At 37.4% G+C, this 19,547-nt stretch overlaps 1 protein-coding gene across 1 annotated transcript in view; it reads left to right on the top strand.

Moving 5' to 3' along the window:
* CUBN (cubilin) overlaps positions 1 to 19,547 on the top strand; it is a 253,967-nt gene that overhangs the window by 153,841 nt on the left and 80,579 nt on the right. Inside the window, exons 37-41 of the mRNA XM_049777740.1 lie at positions 5,022 to 5,227; positions 7,057 to 7,241; positions 9,474 to 9,666; positions 11,056 to 11,253; positions 17,721 to 17,867. Coding sequence (XP_049633697.1) covers positions 5,022 to 5,227; positions 7,057 to 7,241; positions 9,474 to 9,666; positions 11,056 to 11,253; positions 17,721 to 17,867 — 929 coding nt within the window. The remainder of the gene's footprint in view (positions 1 to 5,021; positions 5,228 to 7,056; positions 7,242 to 9,473; positions 9,667 to 11,055; positions 11,254 to 17,720; positions 17,868 to 19,547) is intronic.

Genomic DNA, 19,547 nt, shown 5'->3' with positions numbered 1-19,547 from the left:
AGGCACCAGTGATGGTCCTCTGAGCACTGCCAGGAATGGCTCTTGAACACAAAGTCACGAGTAACTTGTGAGCACTAATGAGTGTATCTCCCTCATCAGAGGAAAGAGTAGGGAATTTTCAAGGAAGACCTTTGAGATATATATGATTCTATCTGATATATAATATGTAATATATCACATATGTAAAATATCAGATATATTCATATATATCAGATATATTGTATCTGACATATAATCATATATATATATATATATATATATATATATATATGATTTTCTCAGCCTGGTGGCTTATTTCTTTACGACTGTTTCTCATTATCATCCTAGTTTGCAGTGATATTGTTTGCAGTGATATTGATATATAATTTGTAATATATCATATATGTAAAATATCAGATATATTCATATATATCAGATATATTGTATCTGACATATAATCATATATATATATATATATGATTTTCTCAGCCTGGTGGCTTATTTCTTTACGACTGTTTCTCATTATCATCCTAGTTTGCAGTGATATTGTCTAAAAGCTAGATGTAGACAGTCTATGCTGAGCTTGAGACCCACAGACCCAAGGTTGTGCTTAGTAGAGGCCTCCAAGGTCACTTTTCTTGTTCTTTTTTTTTTCCTCTTAAAAGATGACTGCTACCTCCCAATATTTATATTTATTTATATTCTCTCTTTCTAAAACACATGCTCCTAACAGGAAAAAAGAAACACTATTTCCTTCATTGTCCTGTTCTCCCCATTACAGTATATCTAGAAATCGGCCAACAGTTGTTGCATAGATGACCTAAGTGAGCTTTTAATTTTTTGAGCTGGTATCAAAAGAAACATTAATTTCCTTGTGCTATTTTATCGAGAAACTGTTCTAGCCTCCAGAATAAGTGTGATTTTGTTTCTGATTCAATGCCTCTGTGCCTTGATGAAGATCTGATATTGCAGTGTTCACTCAACGTTTATGGTGAACAAACTCTTCAGGATTGACTTACAGTAATTCTTCAATCCTTAAAACCATCCGGCCCATTTCTTGTCTCATTGTCCTGGCAAATCCCTCAGTACAGTGTGAAATGAAAGGATGTGACACCTTTGCTGTGGGTGATTTAGAGGCATTTCTCATCTAATGAAGACAGTTTCCTTCTATTCCTAACTCTGTAAGAGTTTTCAGGATTAATGGATTTGGTATTTTGTCAAAGCTTTTTTGTCCCCTGGCTTTGACAGACTCTTTTTTTTTTTTTTTTTTTTTTACTTCTTTTGATAGAAAAGCTTGTCTTTGATCCTCCTTCAATCTATTTTCTGCATTGATTTTTCTCTTTTAACCTTTGTGTACAGATGGTGAATGGTTCTAATAGATATTTTTCTTCTCAGCGTCCAACTTGATTAAAATTTGCATTTTTTAAATTAAGAATTTTGCAAATATTTTATGGTAGAATTTTAATCTGAACTTTGTGCTTGTTTTCCCTTGATTGGTTTTGCTTGAGCCCACACTAATTTAATTAAACAAGAGTCTCTTCTGTTCTCTGTTACAGGATCTTAGATGCAAGTTTGGTAGAATTATTCTATACAATAATGATAATTATGATTTTTGTTTTGTCTTTTCTGTAAAGAAGTTTGAATTTTATTGATTAAATGGTCCTCTTTGGTTTTTATAGTCACAGTACTGTGTTTTTATAGAAAATTATCTAAGAGTTCAAGCATATTGGCATAAGATTAATAGATTTATTATAATAAAATGAATATTTATTATTTTATCCTTTTATTATTAATAATATTGCTTATTTATAAGCAATCTTATTTTTTCTTTCGTTTTACTTAAACACCATGGTTGCACCGTGTTGTTCATACTTCAGTTTTGTTTTTATTTACGGATAAAGTTGCTCATGATTGAGTTACATTCATACAAAGTACAAGTTACCAGTGCACATTTCCTGCCACCATTGTCCCCAGTTTTTCTCTCATTCACTCTCTCTGATTCCTCCTAGCCTTCCACCTACCCTCCCCTGCCTGCTTCTGGGGCAGGCATTTTACCTCTCTCTATCCCTCTTTCACTTTCTCTTTCTCTCTTCTTCTCTCTACCTCCCTCTCTCTCCCCCTATATCATTTCTTTTTTATACTGTGGTTTTCACTACTGTTAATGACAGAGTGGCATGCATACCACTTTATCGTTTTTAAGCAATATTAATCTTGTAAAAGAAAACATTGCTTTGTAATCTTTTCTGTTATTTTCAATATTTCTGTTTCATTAGTTTCAGATGTTCTTGTTGCTTCGACTTCCTTTGCGTTTTTCCCTTTGTTTTGTCAAACTTCCGAGATTAAATTCCTACTTGATTTTGCTAAGTAGTTTTGTTCTTTTACGACAAGTATTCAAGGTTGAACTGGATTGACCATATACAAGGCAAGTACCCTAATCGCTTTACTATCTCTCTGACTCCTAACCATTTTTGTTTCCTTGTTTTTTATTTGACTTGTCAATCACTTATTTCTTAATTTCATTTGGTTAATTCTAATTTTGAGTGTTAAGGGTCACACCAAAATCCACAAAATAAAATAAAAACCCTGGGAGTAAGTCATGAACACTTAAGCATTTACTATCTCTCTGGCCCCTCTTTATACATTGCAATTAGCTCTTCCTTCCTCTCCAGTTTATGACTAGCCCTATTTATTTTGTTATTCATGTGTTTATTGACTTTTCTATTAAATTTAAGAGGTTAATTTAAATTAAGGAATAAGATGGCTAAAAAATGTCTGCCTTTTGCATCCTACCTAACAAATATTTGTTTATCATTGTCCTCATCTTAAAGTAATTTCCTTTTTCCCATTAAACTGTTTTGACATTATGAATTGAGTTGAATGAACTGTATATTTTTGGGTTGTTTTCTGGAATTTCTTTTGTGTTCCATTCAGCTATTTGCCAACATTGCACAAGTGCCACACTACCATGATTGTGTTGGGAGTTTTTATTTATTTAGTTAGTTAGTTTTTGGGGGGCCACACCTGCAGTGTTCAAAGTTACTCCTGGCTCTGCATTCAGGAATCACTCTTGGCAGACTCAGGGGTCCATATGGGATGCCAGGATTCGAACCTGGGTCAGCTGCATGCAATACCAGCATCCTACTCTCTGTACTATCACTCTGGCCCTTCTTAGCAGTTTTGAGAGTGTAAGTGCTAAGTTTCTTTTGTATGTGTATTTTTAATTTAATTTACTTCATTTAAAGTTCATGTATCACAGTTGACAGAGTTGATCATAATACATTTGTTTCCAGATAAGTGAGAAAAACATTATTTAAAAAAGAAAAGAAAAGGGGCCAGTGAGGTGGCTCTAAAGGTAAGGTGTTTGCCTTGCAAGCACTAGCCAAGGAAGGACAGCAGTTTGATCCCCCTGCGTCCCATATAGTCCCCCCAAGCCAGGGGCAATTTCTGAGCACTTAGCCAGGAGTAACCCCTGAGCATCAAATGGGTGTGGCCAAAAAACAAAAAAAAAAGGAAAGAAAAAAGGAACAAAGAAGAGAAGAAAAAATAAGGAGAACTACAGCCACAAGGAATTTTGTGAAAATGATCGCACCTCCATTGAGGTCATTCTGTCAGTCAGAAGGTTTAGTGAGCTCTTGTTGATAACTGACTATTCTGTTATTTCACTTGTTTCTGAACATTATGTGACTTCAGTACATATGAGCATCTAAACTGGTGTGTTCCTACTGGGATGACAGTACTAAACACCAATGGATTGGCCATATTGTCCAGAAATCCCAAACACTGTTGCTGATACTGTGGCTTTTGTGGGATACATTTTGGGTTGCCAGGCCTTCTGGAAGTACAAGAAGGTGGGGCAGGCGGCACTTACTCTATAAAGGTCCTGGTGATATCAGCCTAAATAATGGCATACCTGGTCAGATTTTTATTGTTTCAGAGAGTTGTTGAGGAGAGGTAAAGTAGGCAAAGCATAAGCATAGGCAAAGCAGTGATTATGGATGCAGCAGGAGTGACTTCAGCAAGATGGGGACTTAGCCCACCCTCTCCCTCAAGACTGCCAGCTTTCAGCTGCATGACCAGTATACCCATAATTTTTCAAATCTTGACTTACATTTCTTTCAAGAACAAAGTGAGTCATTGGAGCCGGCCAGGTGCAAACATAACAACTGCATTTGTTCCCAAATTTTAATTGCATAGAACTCAGATCTAGTATTAGCATGTTTCATTCATGTGTTACACGTATGTGGACTAAGATGAATGCCACTAAATACTATATGTTATGAAGAATAACCATGCCAAGAAGCTATTGTTTCTATCTTCCATTTTCCCATGTCCTCATAATGTCAAGATAAAATACAAGTTGAATCCAATGCATTTGCACATCAGCCTGTATTATGACAAATCTTACATTCTCCTCTTACTTTCAGAATTGAAGTACGCATTCTTAGATTGGCATTTATGCTGTCTCAAAAGGAGTTTATCATTCTGTTCTAGCCATGATGTATCCTAATGTTTTCTTAAAGGTGTTCAGTGATCTAATCAAATCAAAAATGTCCCAATTTCTTCAGTGTCCCACCTACCCTTCTCTGTTACATGCTTTTGTATACAGCTGTTCTGTCCCCCACCATTCTGCACTCTGGGTCCAACTGCTGTTTGCATTTTTAGCTCAAGGAATCTCTTGCTGGGACCCAGAATCAAATATCATACCCGGCTTTAGCATTCTTCTAACACTTTATAGCTCTTATAGAATTTTTATATTCTAAAGTTATAATCATATCTTTTTAGTGTGTGCTTTTGCCCACTTCTCAACTCCCCCCAAAGAAAGAAAACTCTTTAAATATGCATATTTGTTGTGTGGTGGTTTTTTGTTTTTGTCTCTTTAAATGACAGTTGAATTCGGACCTTCTTTGATTTTGTTTCAAGAACCTGATAAAGAAACAGTTGATCAGTTGATACAGAATGGGCTCATGTGGCATATGATTCTGCTTAATCCCCAAGTTCCTTCTATGCATTTACTCCTCTTGTACTTCTTTTTTCCACACCAGAACTTTCCAGTTGGAAGATTCTCGGGATTGTCTCAAAGACTTTGTGGAGATCCGGGCAGGAAATGCCTCTGGTCCCTTACTGGGGCGATTTTGTGGGAGCACCCTGCCCCTCAATTACTCATCCATTGTGCAGCACATCCTGTGGGTCAGATTCGTCTCAGATGGCTCAGGCACAGGCGCAGGCTTCCAAGCCACCTTTACTAAAAGTGAGTTGGTTCTGTTTGGTGTTTCATTCCACAAACTCAAGAGTAGAGTTGATTATTCAGCAAGAAACCAAAAGTAGCCCTGAACTCTATCCTCCCCTCTAAACTATACCCGTGTGCAATGCTATTAAAGAAAATTATAGTTACTAAAGGAAATGTTCCATAGTCCCTGGTTCAGGATAGATGATTCTGCACCTTTATGGTGTGGTGAAAGTAAGGCCCACTTTGGAGTCGGAATTTTGTTCTTTCACCAGTCTAGAATTAGGTGGTAAGTTTGTCTCAGTAATGGCAGAGTCTTTGGCCAGCACTTAATCATGAGATCGAGCAAGCCATACTGACAGTGGACAGTTTAGCCCAGCATGCTTGGGATATTTTGCTTTCAAATTCACTAAGGCCTGTGTTTCACTTTCAACACTGTACTCTGGGAGTTATATAACATCATGAAATATTCAACTCTTTATATAAAAATAGGCTTTAGGGGCTAGAGAGATAGAAGATTCAATCTCCAGCATCCTTAAAGCAGAGCCAGAAGTAACCCCTGAGCAATGCCAAGTGTAACCCAAAAAAATAAAACCAAAAGCAAACAAGCAAACAATAAATAGGCTTTGGATTGTTCAATTTGGGATTTTGCCCAACTGAAAGTTTATTCTGAGACTTGACTGTGATGTCCTATAGAGTATGTATAATAAGTACATTTTGATAAGATAGTTTCCACTTTAGGATATAACCCTGACGGTATATTGAGGCCTACCTCTATCTGAGTGACTCTCTGATAATCAGAAAAAGCTTTTTATCAATGTTCTGATGTTCTTTTTTTAGCTTTAATTTCTACCTAATGTTAAATTATACTTTTTTTTTTATAATAATGTGTTTAAGAGTCTTCTAATGTATTGGTTTCTACTTAGTCGTACTTATATCCAATAAGTTTAATTTGATCCTATAAGCTCTAGATTTTTCAAGTTAAAACATGTAAGGTTTTAAATTAAATGGCTTAACTTTAACTTAAAAGGCTTTGCCTTAAGTTCTTAGATTTCATGGCAAGGTATTCTTGAATAGAATGAAATGTTAAGCATTTTTATTTTCATTTTGGGGGGCACACCCGGTGATGCTCAGGGGTTACTCCTTGCTTTGTGCTCAGAAATCGCTCCTGGCTTGAGGGACCATATGGGACACAAGGGATCAAACTAAGGTCCATCCTGTGTCAGCCATGTGCAAGGCAAACACCCTACCACTGCGCTAACACTCTGACCCCTTTATTTTTTAACTCAACTTTTCTATAATTAATTCGTCTATGGGTGGTTACACAATGTTGGCTTCTTACACAGAATTTGGAAAACAGGACTTGAGAGATAATGTAGGGATTAAGGTGTTTACCTTTGGATTCAATCTCCAGCAATCTGAGTGCAGGACCAGAATAGTCACTGAACACCACCAATGTGACCAAAAAATAAAGGATTGGAAAAAGTTGCTCCATTCTTCTGTAAAACATAGTCAAATAGGTAGCCTAGTAACTCCAAATTAAAGAATAGGGCCAGTAGCCAGCCATTCCCTGGTTCCCTGAAGTCTGGACACTCTTTTTCACATGGAAGTTATTGTCTCTTTTCATACTATGCTGCCTACAGAGGCAGATTTTGGTCACAAATCAGCCTCCTCCATGAAATTAATAGGTAGCACAGGAACCTAAAGGGAAGCAATATTTCTTTCTGTGTTGAAGAAAAAACCACAATCAATTAAAAGTTCATCCTTTTCCACACCCCTTGCCTTTTGTTTCTCTCACTTGATTAAAGGACTGTTGTTGGTAGAGCTGATTTACTGTCTCGTTTCCCTTTCAGTATTTGGCAATGATAACATTGTGGGAACTCATGGGAAAATTGCTTCTCCCTTTTGGCCTGGAAGGTACTCCCACAACTCTCATTATCAGTGGACAGTGAACGTGAATGCATCTCAAGTTATTCACGGTAGCATCTTGGAGATGGATATTGAAGATACATATTACTGCTATTATGACTCATTAAAGGTGAGTTCCAAGCTCAATGGGTGATTGTAGATATATTTTTTATTTACTGTTTGCAAAAATAAATTTTAGTTAAGCTTTATTCAAGAGTTTGCGGAGTGCATGGACGGCCTGCTCTAAATCAAGATTACCTGGAAATCTGGCATTATTCTCTTCCTAAGTTTTTTTTAGCATGATTGTAACTTACCTGTTAGATTTTATTTTAGCAAATATATATATATATATATATATATATATATATATATATATATATATATCTTCATTCTGTGTATTTTAATGAAGTGTTTAGCAGATATCCAATTATCCTCTTAAGATATATATTTAACATGTCCAACTTGATGTTTTGATATATGTATGTGGTGCAAAATGATCACAATCAAGAGAATGGATAGATATGGGTCTTCACATGGCTACGATTATGGTTTATTTTGTTATTATCATCATCATTATTTGATTTGGGTAGATACTTGAGAGCTAAGTCTCTCAAGTCTGCAACACCGTATTACTAACTTAATTCACTGCTGGACATATAATCTCCACATGGATTCTTCTTTTTTTTGTTTGTTTTTGTTTTTGTTTTTGGGTCATAGCTGGCAGCGCTCAGAAATCGTACCTGGTAGGCTCGGGGGACCATATGGGATGCTGGGATTTGAACCACCGTCCTTTTGCATGCAAGGCAAACACTCTACCTCCATGCTATCTCTCTGGCCCAAATATTTCTTTTCTTTCTTCCCGCAGGACCCTCTCCCCTCCCAGCCCCTGGGAACCAGCATTCTACTCTCTGCTTCTCTGAATTTGACTTCTACTCTCAGGCTCTTTAAGTTCAGATTCTATCTTATTCATCTTGGGTTTGTAACACCTCATAGATCTCATAAGTATTCAGAATGTGTGAAAACTACTATTCGATAAATTGAAAACTGGGCTTATGTAGTTTCTTTAATGGAAAAACTCATAATAAATTTTACATTTAATCTGATTCAAATTATTTAGGAGGAAATAGCAGGAAGGATTAGAAATGTAGTTAAATAGGACATGCCCATCCTTTATATATATTCTCTAAATAGTATATTTAATCCTTTAAGTCAAATGAGACTGATGTTAGTGCTTTGAATGTTAAACCCTTGAAATATGTGATCTTGAAGAAGAGATTGGTCCATACCCAGTGCTACTCAGGGACTATCTCTGGCTCTTTGCTCAAGAGTTATGCTTATGGGACCTGGTTATGCTTATGTGAAGCTGGGAAATTTGAAAAAGGGTAAATTGCAAGCAAGGCAAGTGGCTTATCTATTGTACTCTCTGGCCTCCAAAACTGTGTTAAAGATAGGAGGCTGGAGCAATAGCATAGCAGGTATGGATTCAATTCCTGGCATCCCATATGGTCCCCACAAACCTTCCAGAAAGAGTTTCTAAGCTCAGAGCCAGGAGCAACCTCTGAGCACTGCTGAATATGACCTAAAACCCAAATCAAGATAGATAGATGGGTGGACTGATGAATGGATGGATGGCCAGACATAGGTAGATGTATGTATGTATGTATGTATGTATGTATGTATGTATGTATGTATGGATGGATGGATGGATAAATAGATAGATGATAGACAGATAGATGTACATATACTGCTGTTATTAGTTAAGAGGACACAACTAGCTGTGCTTAGAGACAATCAGAAATTACTTCCAATGTTTGGTGGCTGTGATTAAAAATCAGGTCTTAAACATACAAGGCAGGCCCAGCTGGCCTGAGTCACATTCCAGGCCCTAAAACTCCAGCTTTTCTATTTCTTTAATTCTGTTCCTTTACTTCTGATGAGATAGAAGTGACGTAGGACATCATCCATTTTCTCTCATTAAAGCTTTATCTCTTTCATGTCCCACCCTACTAATTTTTCTAATTCTTCCTTTAGGCCTCAAAGCATATGCATTCAGTGTCTTATATAAATCTCCTGGTTTCTGCATTTCTACCTCATATAATCTAGAGAGTGCTCTTGCACATAAAGATTTTGTATATTGCTCTATCCCTGCAACAAACATATGATTATTTTTAGGTGTTTGCAATAATATTTTATATTTAATATCACTATCTACATAAAACTGATGGACATTTACATGTTTATTGATTTTTACACTATGATGAAATTATAATAACACAAAACATTATTTTTAGTTACCTTTTAATAAAGAGAAATAGGAAAATTGCCTGAACTTGATGTCCTGTTGCTTGTTTTCTTTCCACAGATCTATGATGGGGATAGCGTCAACTCCCGCCTAATTGGAAAATACTGTGGTACACAGACAGTATCTTTTCACTCCTCTAGAAATTCTTTGACATTTCAGTTTTCTTCTGATAACTCAATCTCAGGGAAAGGATTCCTCTTGGAGTGGTTTGCCATGAATGTCTCTGAGAGAGTTTTGCCTACAGTTGCTCCAGGTTTGGTGCTTTCCTTTCTTAGGGGACCCTAATTCTAATATTTCAAAAGTTCATGTATTAATTAGATAACTGTATAAAAATTAAATAATGAAACAACAAAGTGAGTGGGACAGGATGAGAGCAGAAGAAAGGGAGTTTTCTTTAAAATACCAAGATGGGCTAGGGAAATAGTACAGAGGTAGGGAGTTTGCCTTGCATGCAGCCGACCCAGATTCAATTTCCGGCATCCCATATGGTCCTCTCAGCCTGCCAGGAGTGATTTCTGAGTGCAGATGCAGGAGTAACCCCTGAGCACAGCTGGGTGTGACCCCCTAACCAACATTAAATAAATAAATAAATAAATTTTAATAAAACCACTAAGATGGGCCGGTGAGGTGGCGCTAGAGGTAAGGTGTCTGCCTTGCAAGCGCTAGCCAAGGAAGGACCGCGGTTCGGTTCGATCCCCCAGCGTCCCATATGGTCCCCCAAGCCAGGGGCAATTTCTGAGTGCTTAGCCAGGATTAACCCCTGAGCATCAAATGGGTGTGGCCCCAAAAACCAAAAAACAAAACCACTAAGACAAAGTGACCCATTCTAAATAGGATCACTAATAAGATCAGCATCTCACAGTTTCATTAATAACCATGAAGATAAGAAGTTTTCAAAATGCTGAAATAAAGAAGGCATTTGATTAAGATTTCTATATATAACAAATATATCTTTAAATGAAGAAATGTAAATATTACCAGATTAATGAAACCAAGAAATCTATTAAATATATTCAAAGAAGGCCGAAATGAGAGACCCTAATATGTTTTGTCATAACATATAGTATATGATTAAGATAACTACATAAGTAAATATAAAGCCAGTATAAGCATGATTTTGTTTGTAGAATGAATCTAATGGAAAACAGAGTTCTGTTTAAAAATATTTAAAAATTTATTTTAACAATATTTGCAGAAATTAAAAACTTTATTTGGACAGTTTTAGATATTGCTATTTCAATATGCAATTTTAATTAAACCATTCAAGATATAAAATGTACATATGTAATTTTATGATAACAATAAAGCCTCCTAGGATGGAGTGGGAATATAATTTATTAGAGTCAAGTTTTGTATACTATTCCAATTAAACTAGTTAGTGTTACTATAGTAGTAATGCAAACTACATTGTTATCAGTAAATATGTAATTGGGATTGGAGAAAAATAATTCTAAAATAGGTCATAAAAGAGAAACACTGATTTGAAGTAGCTTGTTAGAAAAACTGATGTAGCAATTATTAGGAAAAATATAATCAATCAAACAGGTAATAACCCTTCTATTTTCTACAGGGTCTTCTCTGGTTATTCCCTGTTCTTTTCCTTCTTTGCTTCAAAGATGTTGCTTTTTTTTTTTCTTTCCAGGTGCTTGTGGTGGCTTCCTGCAGACCAGAGAAACTCCCACGTTTCTTTTCTCCCCTGGCTGGCCTGAAAGATATAATAATAATATTGACTGCTCCTGGCTTCTCCAGGCTCCTGATTCTACGATTGAACTCAATATTCTTTCCCTGGACATTGAATTTCAAAGAAACTGCAGCTTTGATAAGCTTGTGATACTAGACGGTAAGATCAGTGATGGTGTCTCAACCCACACTCAACTTGGCTTGTGGGCGATTCCACTAGTACTTGTTGATTACTATTTTTCAAGGAGTTTCATGAAAGTGATAAAGGGGATCAAATATCAGTATTGCCTCTCATTTCTGAAGAATATATGGGAATGCATCCCATTTCCTGTAACAGAATTACTCATTTTCTGTGCTAAGGATAGCCATTTTACTCTTAAAAGGAGACACTGTCCATGGCTCCAGCATGGACTAATATTCTGCATCGCAAGGCCTGTTGCTTTCTTGTTGAAAGACCTGAGAGATAAATCTGAATAGATGATGCCTGTGAGTTACTGACCCAAGGTGAACAAGAATATAACTGTAGCACATTTCCATACTCCTTTATTCTTGAGTCTCTGGGTGGAATTTGGACTGATATTTGCTCATCTTTTCCTGCATCCAGAGGGAAGTATCGGGCAAATGAGTGAGAGATCGGAAAAGCGCGGATAGGCCCACACAAAATTGTGTTTCTCAGATTGTATCAGTGGAAAGACAACAGGGGGGCTGTCTGCTGCATTGTGTCACTCAGTAGGGTCCCCACATTCACAGATTCACAGCAGCAGCAGCAGCACCTAGAAACCAATCAGTTATCCAGACTTTCTACCCTACTTGGGTCTTCCGAAACCAACAACTCTCTGTCTGATCCCAGAGATCTGTGATGGCCAAGGATCTCTGGGTAAGGCTAGTTAAAGATCAGGCAAGTATGAAAGAACCTTGCCTAATGCAGGACCCAGTTTTGTCTTGATTTAAAATATCAATATTTGCATAATTAGATCGCCATGTTGAAATCTTATTTCAATTTGAAAGACGATTCCTATTTTGAAAAAGCTATTGCACTCAAGGAGCATGTGATTTCTGAGTCTTTTTTGTTTTTTTTTGTTTTGTTTTGTTTTGTTTTGTTTTGTTTTGTTTTGTTTTGGGGCCACACCCGGCGTTGCTCAGGGGTTACTCCTGGCTGTCTGCTCAGAAATAGCTCCTGGCAGGCATGGGGGACCATATGGAATACTGGGATTCGAACCAACCACCTTTGGTCCTGGATCGGCTGCTTGCAAGGCAAACGCCGCTGTACTATCTCTCCGGGCCCCAATTTCTGAGTCTTTGCTCTCTCCTTAGACATGATACATCACTAGCCTGACCCCAGTCTCGTCTGCAGAGCTGGTGAAGGGTTCTTATGTTCACGAGCTGCAAAAGGAAAACAATCATTGCAACTTCCAATGCCCCCTAGACCACAGATAACTTCTCCAGCAAAGCTTTTATCCCAAAAATAGGGTTAAAGAGGCAGCTACTAGAACTATAGACTTTTGCTCTGAATCTTCTCAGTTTTTATGAAAAGTAAGAAATAGAAGATTTCCTTGAAACTTGTTCCCGTTGTTCGTTTAAAATGACTGGGAAATGCTCCCGAGCACTTTGTGGGCCAGAGAATTTTGTTTGCTTCTGGCTCACTGGCCACCAGTGTGCAGACCTGTTTCTCACCCCTCACTAAACAGAGAAACCAGATGGAAGACAGAGCTTCATTTTTCTTCAATTGAGATTAAACACTGAGGAGAGGTCCAAATCACACAGCATAATGAGATGATAACTCCTAATTCTCCCTACCCATTTTCTAGCCACACTCAGCTGTATAGCACCATGTCCAGAGCAAATGAACCATCTCCCCTCACTTGAAGCCATTCCTGTGGGATTTCAGATGTTAACTTGTTCAGGACCAGAGAGACAGTCCTGTGGGTAAAGTACTTGCCTTGCACAGGACTGCCTCTGATTTGTAGCAACTGATAGGGTCCCTTGATCCTGCTAGGAATGATCCCTGAGCACAAGGTCAGGAGTCAATCCTGAACACTACTGGGTCACACATACACACACACACACACACACACACACACACACACACACACACACAGAAATATTATGTATATGCTCATGTCATGAAATGTACACGTCTCTAAATATATTCCAAGTACAAAGAAAACTTAACAAATATCCTCAACAGGTCACTCTAACAATGAGGTTTCTAGGAGACCCCATAGAGGTCCCTGCCACTTTCCTGAAAGTGCTACATTCCTTCCCCTCTTAACTTTTTATTTCAAAGAGCTATTGTTGTAATTCCACACAAATCAATCTTTCCCAGCTCATACTCCAATAAGTTTTGCATATACCAATAATCCCCTCAAACTGAAGGTCATAAGCTACATTTGGTCTTGAAAAAAATAGAAAAAATAGTATTATGTAATTCATTTTAAACCTTGCAACACAGATAATAAATAAATCCCAAACAATTTAGAATGTGTAGCAGAAAACTGGTTAGATAGTAAATGCAAATGGTTGAACTATTATTGAATCATACAAAAATATTGTTTCCAGAGGTCAAAAATCCTTCGAAGAATGATGTTTTAAGTATCTCAGATTTATAGCTATTTCATTTTATTTGTAATCATAGAAAATATTCATTTTCTAAATCAGTAAATAATGGGAAGGGCTGGAGAGATAATTCGGCTATCAAGTATTTGCCTTGTATGTAGAGACCCCCAGTGTGCTCCTTTCACCACTTCTCCAGGAATGACCCCTAGGGCAGAGCCAAGAGTAAGCTCTCAGCACTACCTACCGGCTATAGCCCCCAAACTTAAAGAAGCTTAAGAGTAGTAGTAATCACAGTGTCTAAAGGAAAAATAGGAAGGCGGGGGTGGGGGGGAGGCAGAGATAGAGACAGAGAAGAAAAATGTTTGCCATAGAGGCAGGCAGAGGAGAGAATAGGAAGTGCAGAAGGAAAACTAATGACTCTGGTGACAGGGTGTTGGACATTTTATGACTGAAATTCAATCATGAACAAATTTGTAACAATATCATGGAGGTCCAATTAAAGAATTTCTTGTCTATAAAAAGAGAGAAAAGAAAGAAATAAAGAAAGGAAAGAAGAAAGAGAAAGAAGGAAGAGAGAGAAAGAGAGAAAGAAAGAAATAAAAAGGAAGGAAGAAAGGAAGGAGGAAGGAAAGAAGAAAGGAAGGAAGGAAAGAAAAAGAAGGGAGAGGTTGGGAGGAGGGGAGGAAGAAAAAAGGAAGGAAGGAAGGAGGAAGGAAGGAAGGATGGAAGGAAGGAAGGACGAAAGAAAGGAAGGAAGGACAGAAGGAAGGAAGGAAGGAAGGAAGGAAGGAAGGAAGGAAGGAAGGAAGGAAGGAAGGAAGGAAGGAAGGAAGGAAGGAAGGAAGGAAGGAAGGAAGGAAGGATGGAAGGAAGGTGACTATGTGAAATTTAGGTTGTTCATTTGAGGAGTCAGAAAACTCTAAGCAATTCATATTCCTTTCATGCTTCAATCTCTGTGCCCAGGATTTTGAGTACCTATAATATGAACTTTCTAATGATACTTCAGCAGAGATCAGTATTGCTTTCTTGAATTATAAATCTTTATAGTATTTATTTTCTTTCTGTTTAAATCTACTGATGTAAATCATACTTAAGACAGGGAGGTAAATTTTAAAATCCTTTAAATTGGGCCAGAGCGATAGTGCAACGATAGGGCATTTGCCTTTGACACTACTGATCCAGGATGGACCTCGGTTCAATCCCCTGTGACCCATATGATCCCCCAAGCCAGGAGTGATTTCTGAGCCTATAGCCAGCATCACCAGGTGTGGTCCAAAAACAACAACAACAACAACAACAACAACAAATAAATCCTTTAAATCATAACACTTTGAGTGACCAATTTGTTCATAATACAATTGTTTCAGGTCTTAAGTGTTCTGATATCAGTCTAATTACTCCTGTGAGCTTCCCGCTAACCCCAGTTTCTCCAACCCCGCCCCACCCCAGCCTGCCAGCTTAGCAAGCACAAACAAATATAATTTTTGTCCATTATAAGATAATGGTAAATGGAATTATCAAAACTAACATCAGTAAAAGTACATTTTGGTTAAAAAAATGAGAGAATATACAATACAAATACAAAAGCATGCATAATAAGAAATAATATAATTGAACAAAAAATGAGAGAATATACAACACAAAATACAAATACAAAATACAAATACAAAAGCATGCATAATAAGAAATAATATAATTGAACAAAATAAATTAATACTTAAGAACTTAAAGCCACAATTATATGGGGAGAATGTATTGTACCAAATATGATTACTTATTTTTCTTATGACTAATTTATCCATAAAAATAAAATTTAGTAAATGTAATATTTTCAGGAAGAGATTAAACTATATTGATAACATATAAATAGATTTAAGTAAACTTTGTTTCTATTTTATATTAAAGATCTATTTGGATTCCATGGTGTTTTAATCATGTTTATAGAGCTAACTCAATCTGAATTGAAAATTGAATACAAAGCATATGTACTTTATAAAAAAAATGAGAGAATAACAGTGGCCAGTGTGAAACAACTGATTTCCTGATTGTGTTAAAGAGTAGGTTTTCTCATGTTGCATCATCTCATTTTTTATGAGCTTAAAATTCATTACCTTTCGGTGTTTAAAGAAAAGAAAGAGCCGGAGAGATAGCATGCAGAAGGACAGTGGTTTGAATCCTGGCATCCCATATGGTCCCCTTGAGCCTGCCAGGAGCAATTTCTGAGTGTAGAGCCAGGAGTAACCCCTGAGCACTGAGAGAAAGAGGGAGGGAGGGAGAGAGGGAGGAAGGAAGGAAGGAAGAAAGAAAGGAAGGAAGGAAGGAAGGAAGGAAGGAAGGAAGGAAGGAAGGAAGGAAGGAAGGAAGGAAGGAAGGAAGGAAGAAAGAAAGAAAGAAAGAAAGAAAGAAAGAAAGAAAGAAAGAAAGAGAGAGAGAGAGAGAGAAAGAAAGAAAGAAAGAAAGAAAGAAAGAAAGAAAGAAAGAAAGAAAGAAAGAAAGAAAGAAAGAAAGAAAGAAAGAAAGAAAGAAAGAGAAAGAGGGAGGGAGGGAGAGAGGGAGGGAGGAAGGAAGGAAGAAAGGAAGGAAGGAAGAAAGAAAGAAAGAAAGAAAAAGAAAGAAAGAAAGAAAGAAAGACAGAAAGAAAGAAAGAAAGAAAGAAAGAAAGAAAGAAAGAAAGAAAAAGAAAGAAAGAAAGAAAGAAAGAAAGAAAGAAAGAAAGAGAAAAAGGGGACAAAGAGAAAGAAAGAAAAAGAGGAAGGAAGGAAGGAAAGAAAGGAAAAAGAAAGAAAGAAAGAAAGAAAGAAAGAAAGAAAGAAAGAAAGAAAGAAAGAAAGAAAGAAAGAAAGAAAGAAAGAAAGAAAGAAAGAAAGAAAGAAAGAAAGAGAAAGAGGGAGGGAGGGAGGGAGAGAGGGAGGGAGGAAGGAAGGAAGAAAGGAAGGAAGGAAGGAAGGAAGAAAGAAAGAAAGAAAGAAAGAAAGAAAGAAAGAAAGAAAGAAAGAAAGAAAGAAAGAAAGAAAGAAAGAAAGAAAGAAAGAAAGAAAGAAAGAAAGAAAGAAAGAAAGAAAAAGAAAGAAAGAAAGAAAGAAAGAAAGAAAAAGAAAGAAAGAAAGAAAGAAAGAAAGAAAGAAAGAAAGAAAGAAAGAGAGAAAGGGGACAAAGAGAAAGAAAGAGAAAAAGAGGAAGGAAGGAAAGAAAGGAAAAAGAAAGAAAGAAAGAAAGAAGAAAGAAAGAAAGAAGAAAGAAAGAAAGTAAGAAAGAAAGAAAGAGAGAGAGAGAAAAAGAACAAAATTCTTTACCTTTCCATTTTGTAGTCAAAACAGGTGATATATTCCCAGTAAGCAAATCCAAATCTGTTATAATCCATTTTGACCCAGTCTGCCTATGTGTGGGACATTTGCCTTCATGTAGAATTATACCCCAGAGAAGCAAAAGCAGCCAGATGAAGAAGTCACCCTCACTTTCCTTACCTCTCTCTGAGCAGTACACCTGCTAAAATTTTGTCTAATTCTTGGCTCATGAACAAAAACATGTTCTACAGCAGAACAAATAGACAACACCAGCAACCAGGTGAAATGTTAATGAACACAGAGAAACTTCGGGAGCTGACAAAAGGGCCACGTTACAGGGGAGCTGACTCTGACACATGACCTTAGGACATGATTATGGGATATGAGAATGTGAAACCAACATCTTTTTTTTTTTTTCAACAACCAGAGTAATTGTGAATGTAGATTAGTCTCAAGCACACGTAAGTGCCTTGGTTCTTCATCATTTCCCAGCTTTGTGTTTTAGTGTCAGAAAACACTGCCTTCCACCTTTCCCAAATTACAAGGGCCACAGGCAAGAAAGTGTGGCCTCAAAAGCTTAAAGGAACAAACAGAGGGCATAGCTGGGAAGTTGTGACAGAATGTTGTCACCTTGGAGGGTCCTTGGACTTGAGAAAACCACTCTCTCCTGCCAACAGGGGATGTTCTGAGAAGAATGGGTAAGTGGCTTTGGCTGCATTGCAGATGATGATGGAGGAGAGTCTTGGGCCACTGTATTTTCTCACTGGCATTTTCTCTTGGTTGACAGGAGACAATATCCTGGCCCCAAACCTGGCAGTTTTGTGTGGCAGAAACCTCCCAGGTCCTATCCGGTCTACTGGAGAGTTCATGCTCATCCGTTTCGTGTCAGACATGAGTTCATCCGGGGCAGGCTTCAACGCATCTGTTCACAAGAGTAAATTGTTCAAATCCTTTTTTTTTTTTTAAATCTCATCTCTTCTGTTTTAATCATTTCTCTTTGTCTTTAGCTTTGTCTTTCTCTTTCATGCATACACTTTAATCACTTTCCCATGCCAAGACACAGATTAGAATTCAGAGAACCAGGGTCTCTGCCCAATAACATCTTTCAAGTCAGGCACTGAGCCCCCCATAATAATTTTATTAATAATTCTGAACATAGATGTTAATGACTAATCTATTATATATACCTTTATAGAATCGGCACAAAGATTTATCCTCCTTCTCAGACATACAGGTGGCTAGTTGCCTAATAGTTGGCTTTGGAGAGCTGTTTCCACAAAGACAGATCAGTTTCCTCCTCTGTGATGTGAACTCTCTTTATTCAACTGGCAGATTTTGATCCATTCCTTTTTCTTAACTCCAAATCTCCCACTTTCCATATGTGTGTGTGTGTGTGTGTGTGTGTGTGTTTATCCAACTCACATTGTCTATGCATATTGATAACTACCACTTTCCAGCCACCCATAAACAGTTTATTTCATCATCTTCTCAAGTTCAGTTCATGGAAAATACAGGTGTCTCCTTCCTTATTTAACCCAGAAAATTCAGACCTTCTGGAGTCTTCTATTTTTACACCTTACATCCTAATAGTCCAAAAATCACGGTAGTCAGGGGCCGGCGAAGTGGCGCAAGAGGTAAGGTGTCTGCCTTGCAAGCGTTAGCCAAGGAAGGACCATGGTTCGATCCCCCGGCGTCTCATATAGTCCCCCCAAGTCAGGGACAATTTCTGAGCACTTAGCCAGGTGTAACCCCTGAGCATCAAATGGGTGTGGCCCGAAAAACCAAAAAAAATCATGGTAGTCCACCTTAACACTGTCTAAACCCTCATCACTTCTCACATTTTCTATGGTGGCCATCCTAGTCCTAGCATCTGGCTCAAGCAATAGCTATTTCTTGGATACTCTGATGCTGCCGTTTCTTACTTCCAATTCCACAGCAATCTAGGTACTGTAGATGATGATACTTTTATAAAGAAATTCTTTTGTTCTTTTCAGACCATATCATTCCGAACCCTTGAATGTTTTCCTCTTGTTTTATTCAAATGAAAACCTTTCTGCTCTCTGTGTTCCTTGGATCTGCTGCTTTTGGGGCCTCTTATGCTGTTTCATGTGTGCTGCCTTCCATGCAGTAATTATCCTTTAAACATGAACTAATTTCTAGAAAGAAGCTCTCTTCCCTCCCAAAGCTGAATGTCTTTCTCCCCCATTTCCTTCTGCTTCATTACCCTGACTATTGGGCCTTCTCTAACTTCCCAAAGAAGGTAGAATCATTCTCCTTCCCTCTGGTCATTGTCCTTAGTAGAACTTATGACCCTTCCAGCTATTAAATGTGGGTTTACTCATTGCCTTGCACATCTCAAACATAAACTTCCTGTAAGTAATTTGCCTCTATTGACTACTTCTATATTCCCAATTTAGCAAAAACAATAACAAAATGGAAGTGTGCCAATGATTATTTCTTGGCTAAGCATTTTGTTTAATATGGTCCCAGTTTATTTCAAATTCGCATTCCTATAGTCTATATTTTGAAAATCATCAAGGAAAATAGCAGGAAGGCCTTAAAAATCCAGTGATCAATAGCATCTAATTAATCTTGCTCATTTCTTCCTGGGAAG

This window comes from Suncus etruscus, chromosome 7 (assembly GCF_024139225.1).
Source record: "Suncus etruscus isolate mSunEtr1 chromosome 7, mSunEtr1.pri.cur, whole genome shotgun sequence".
NCBI classification, from domain to species: Eukaryota; Metazoa; Chordata; class Mammalia; order Eulipotyphla; family Soricidae; genus Suncus; species Suncus etruscus.
This window is presented reverse-complemented; position numbering and strand designations above follow the sequence as displayed.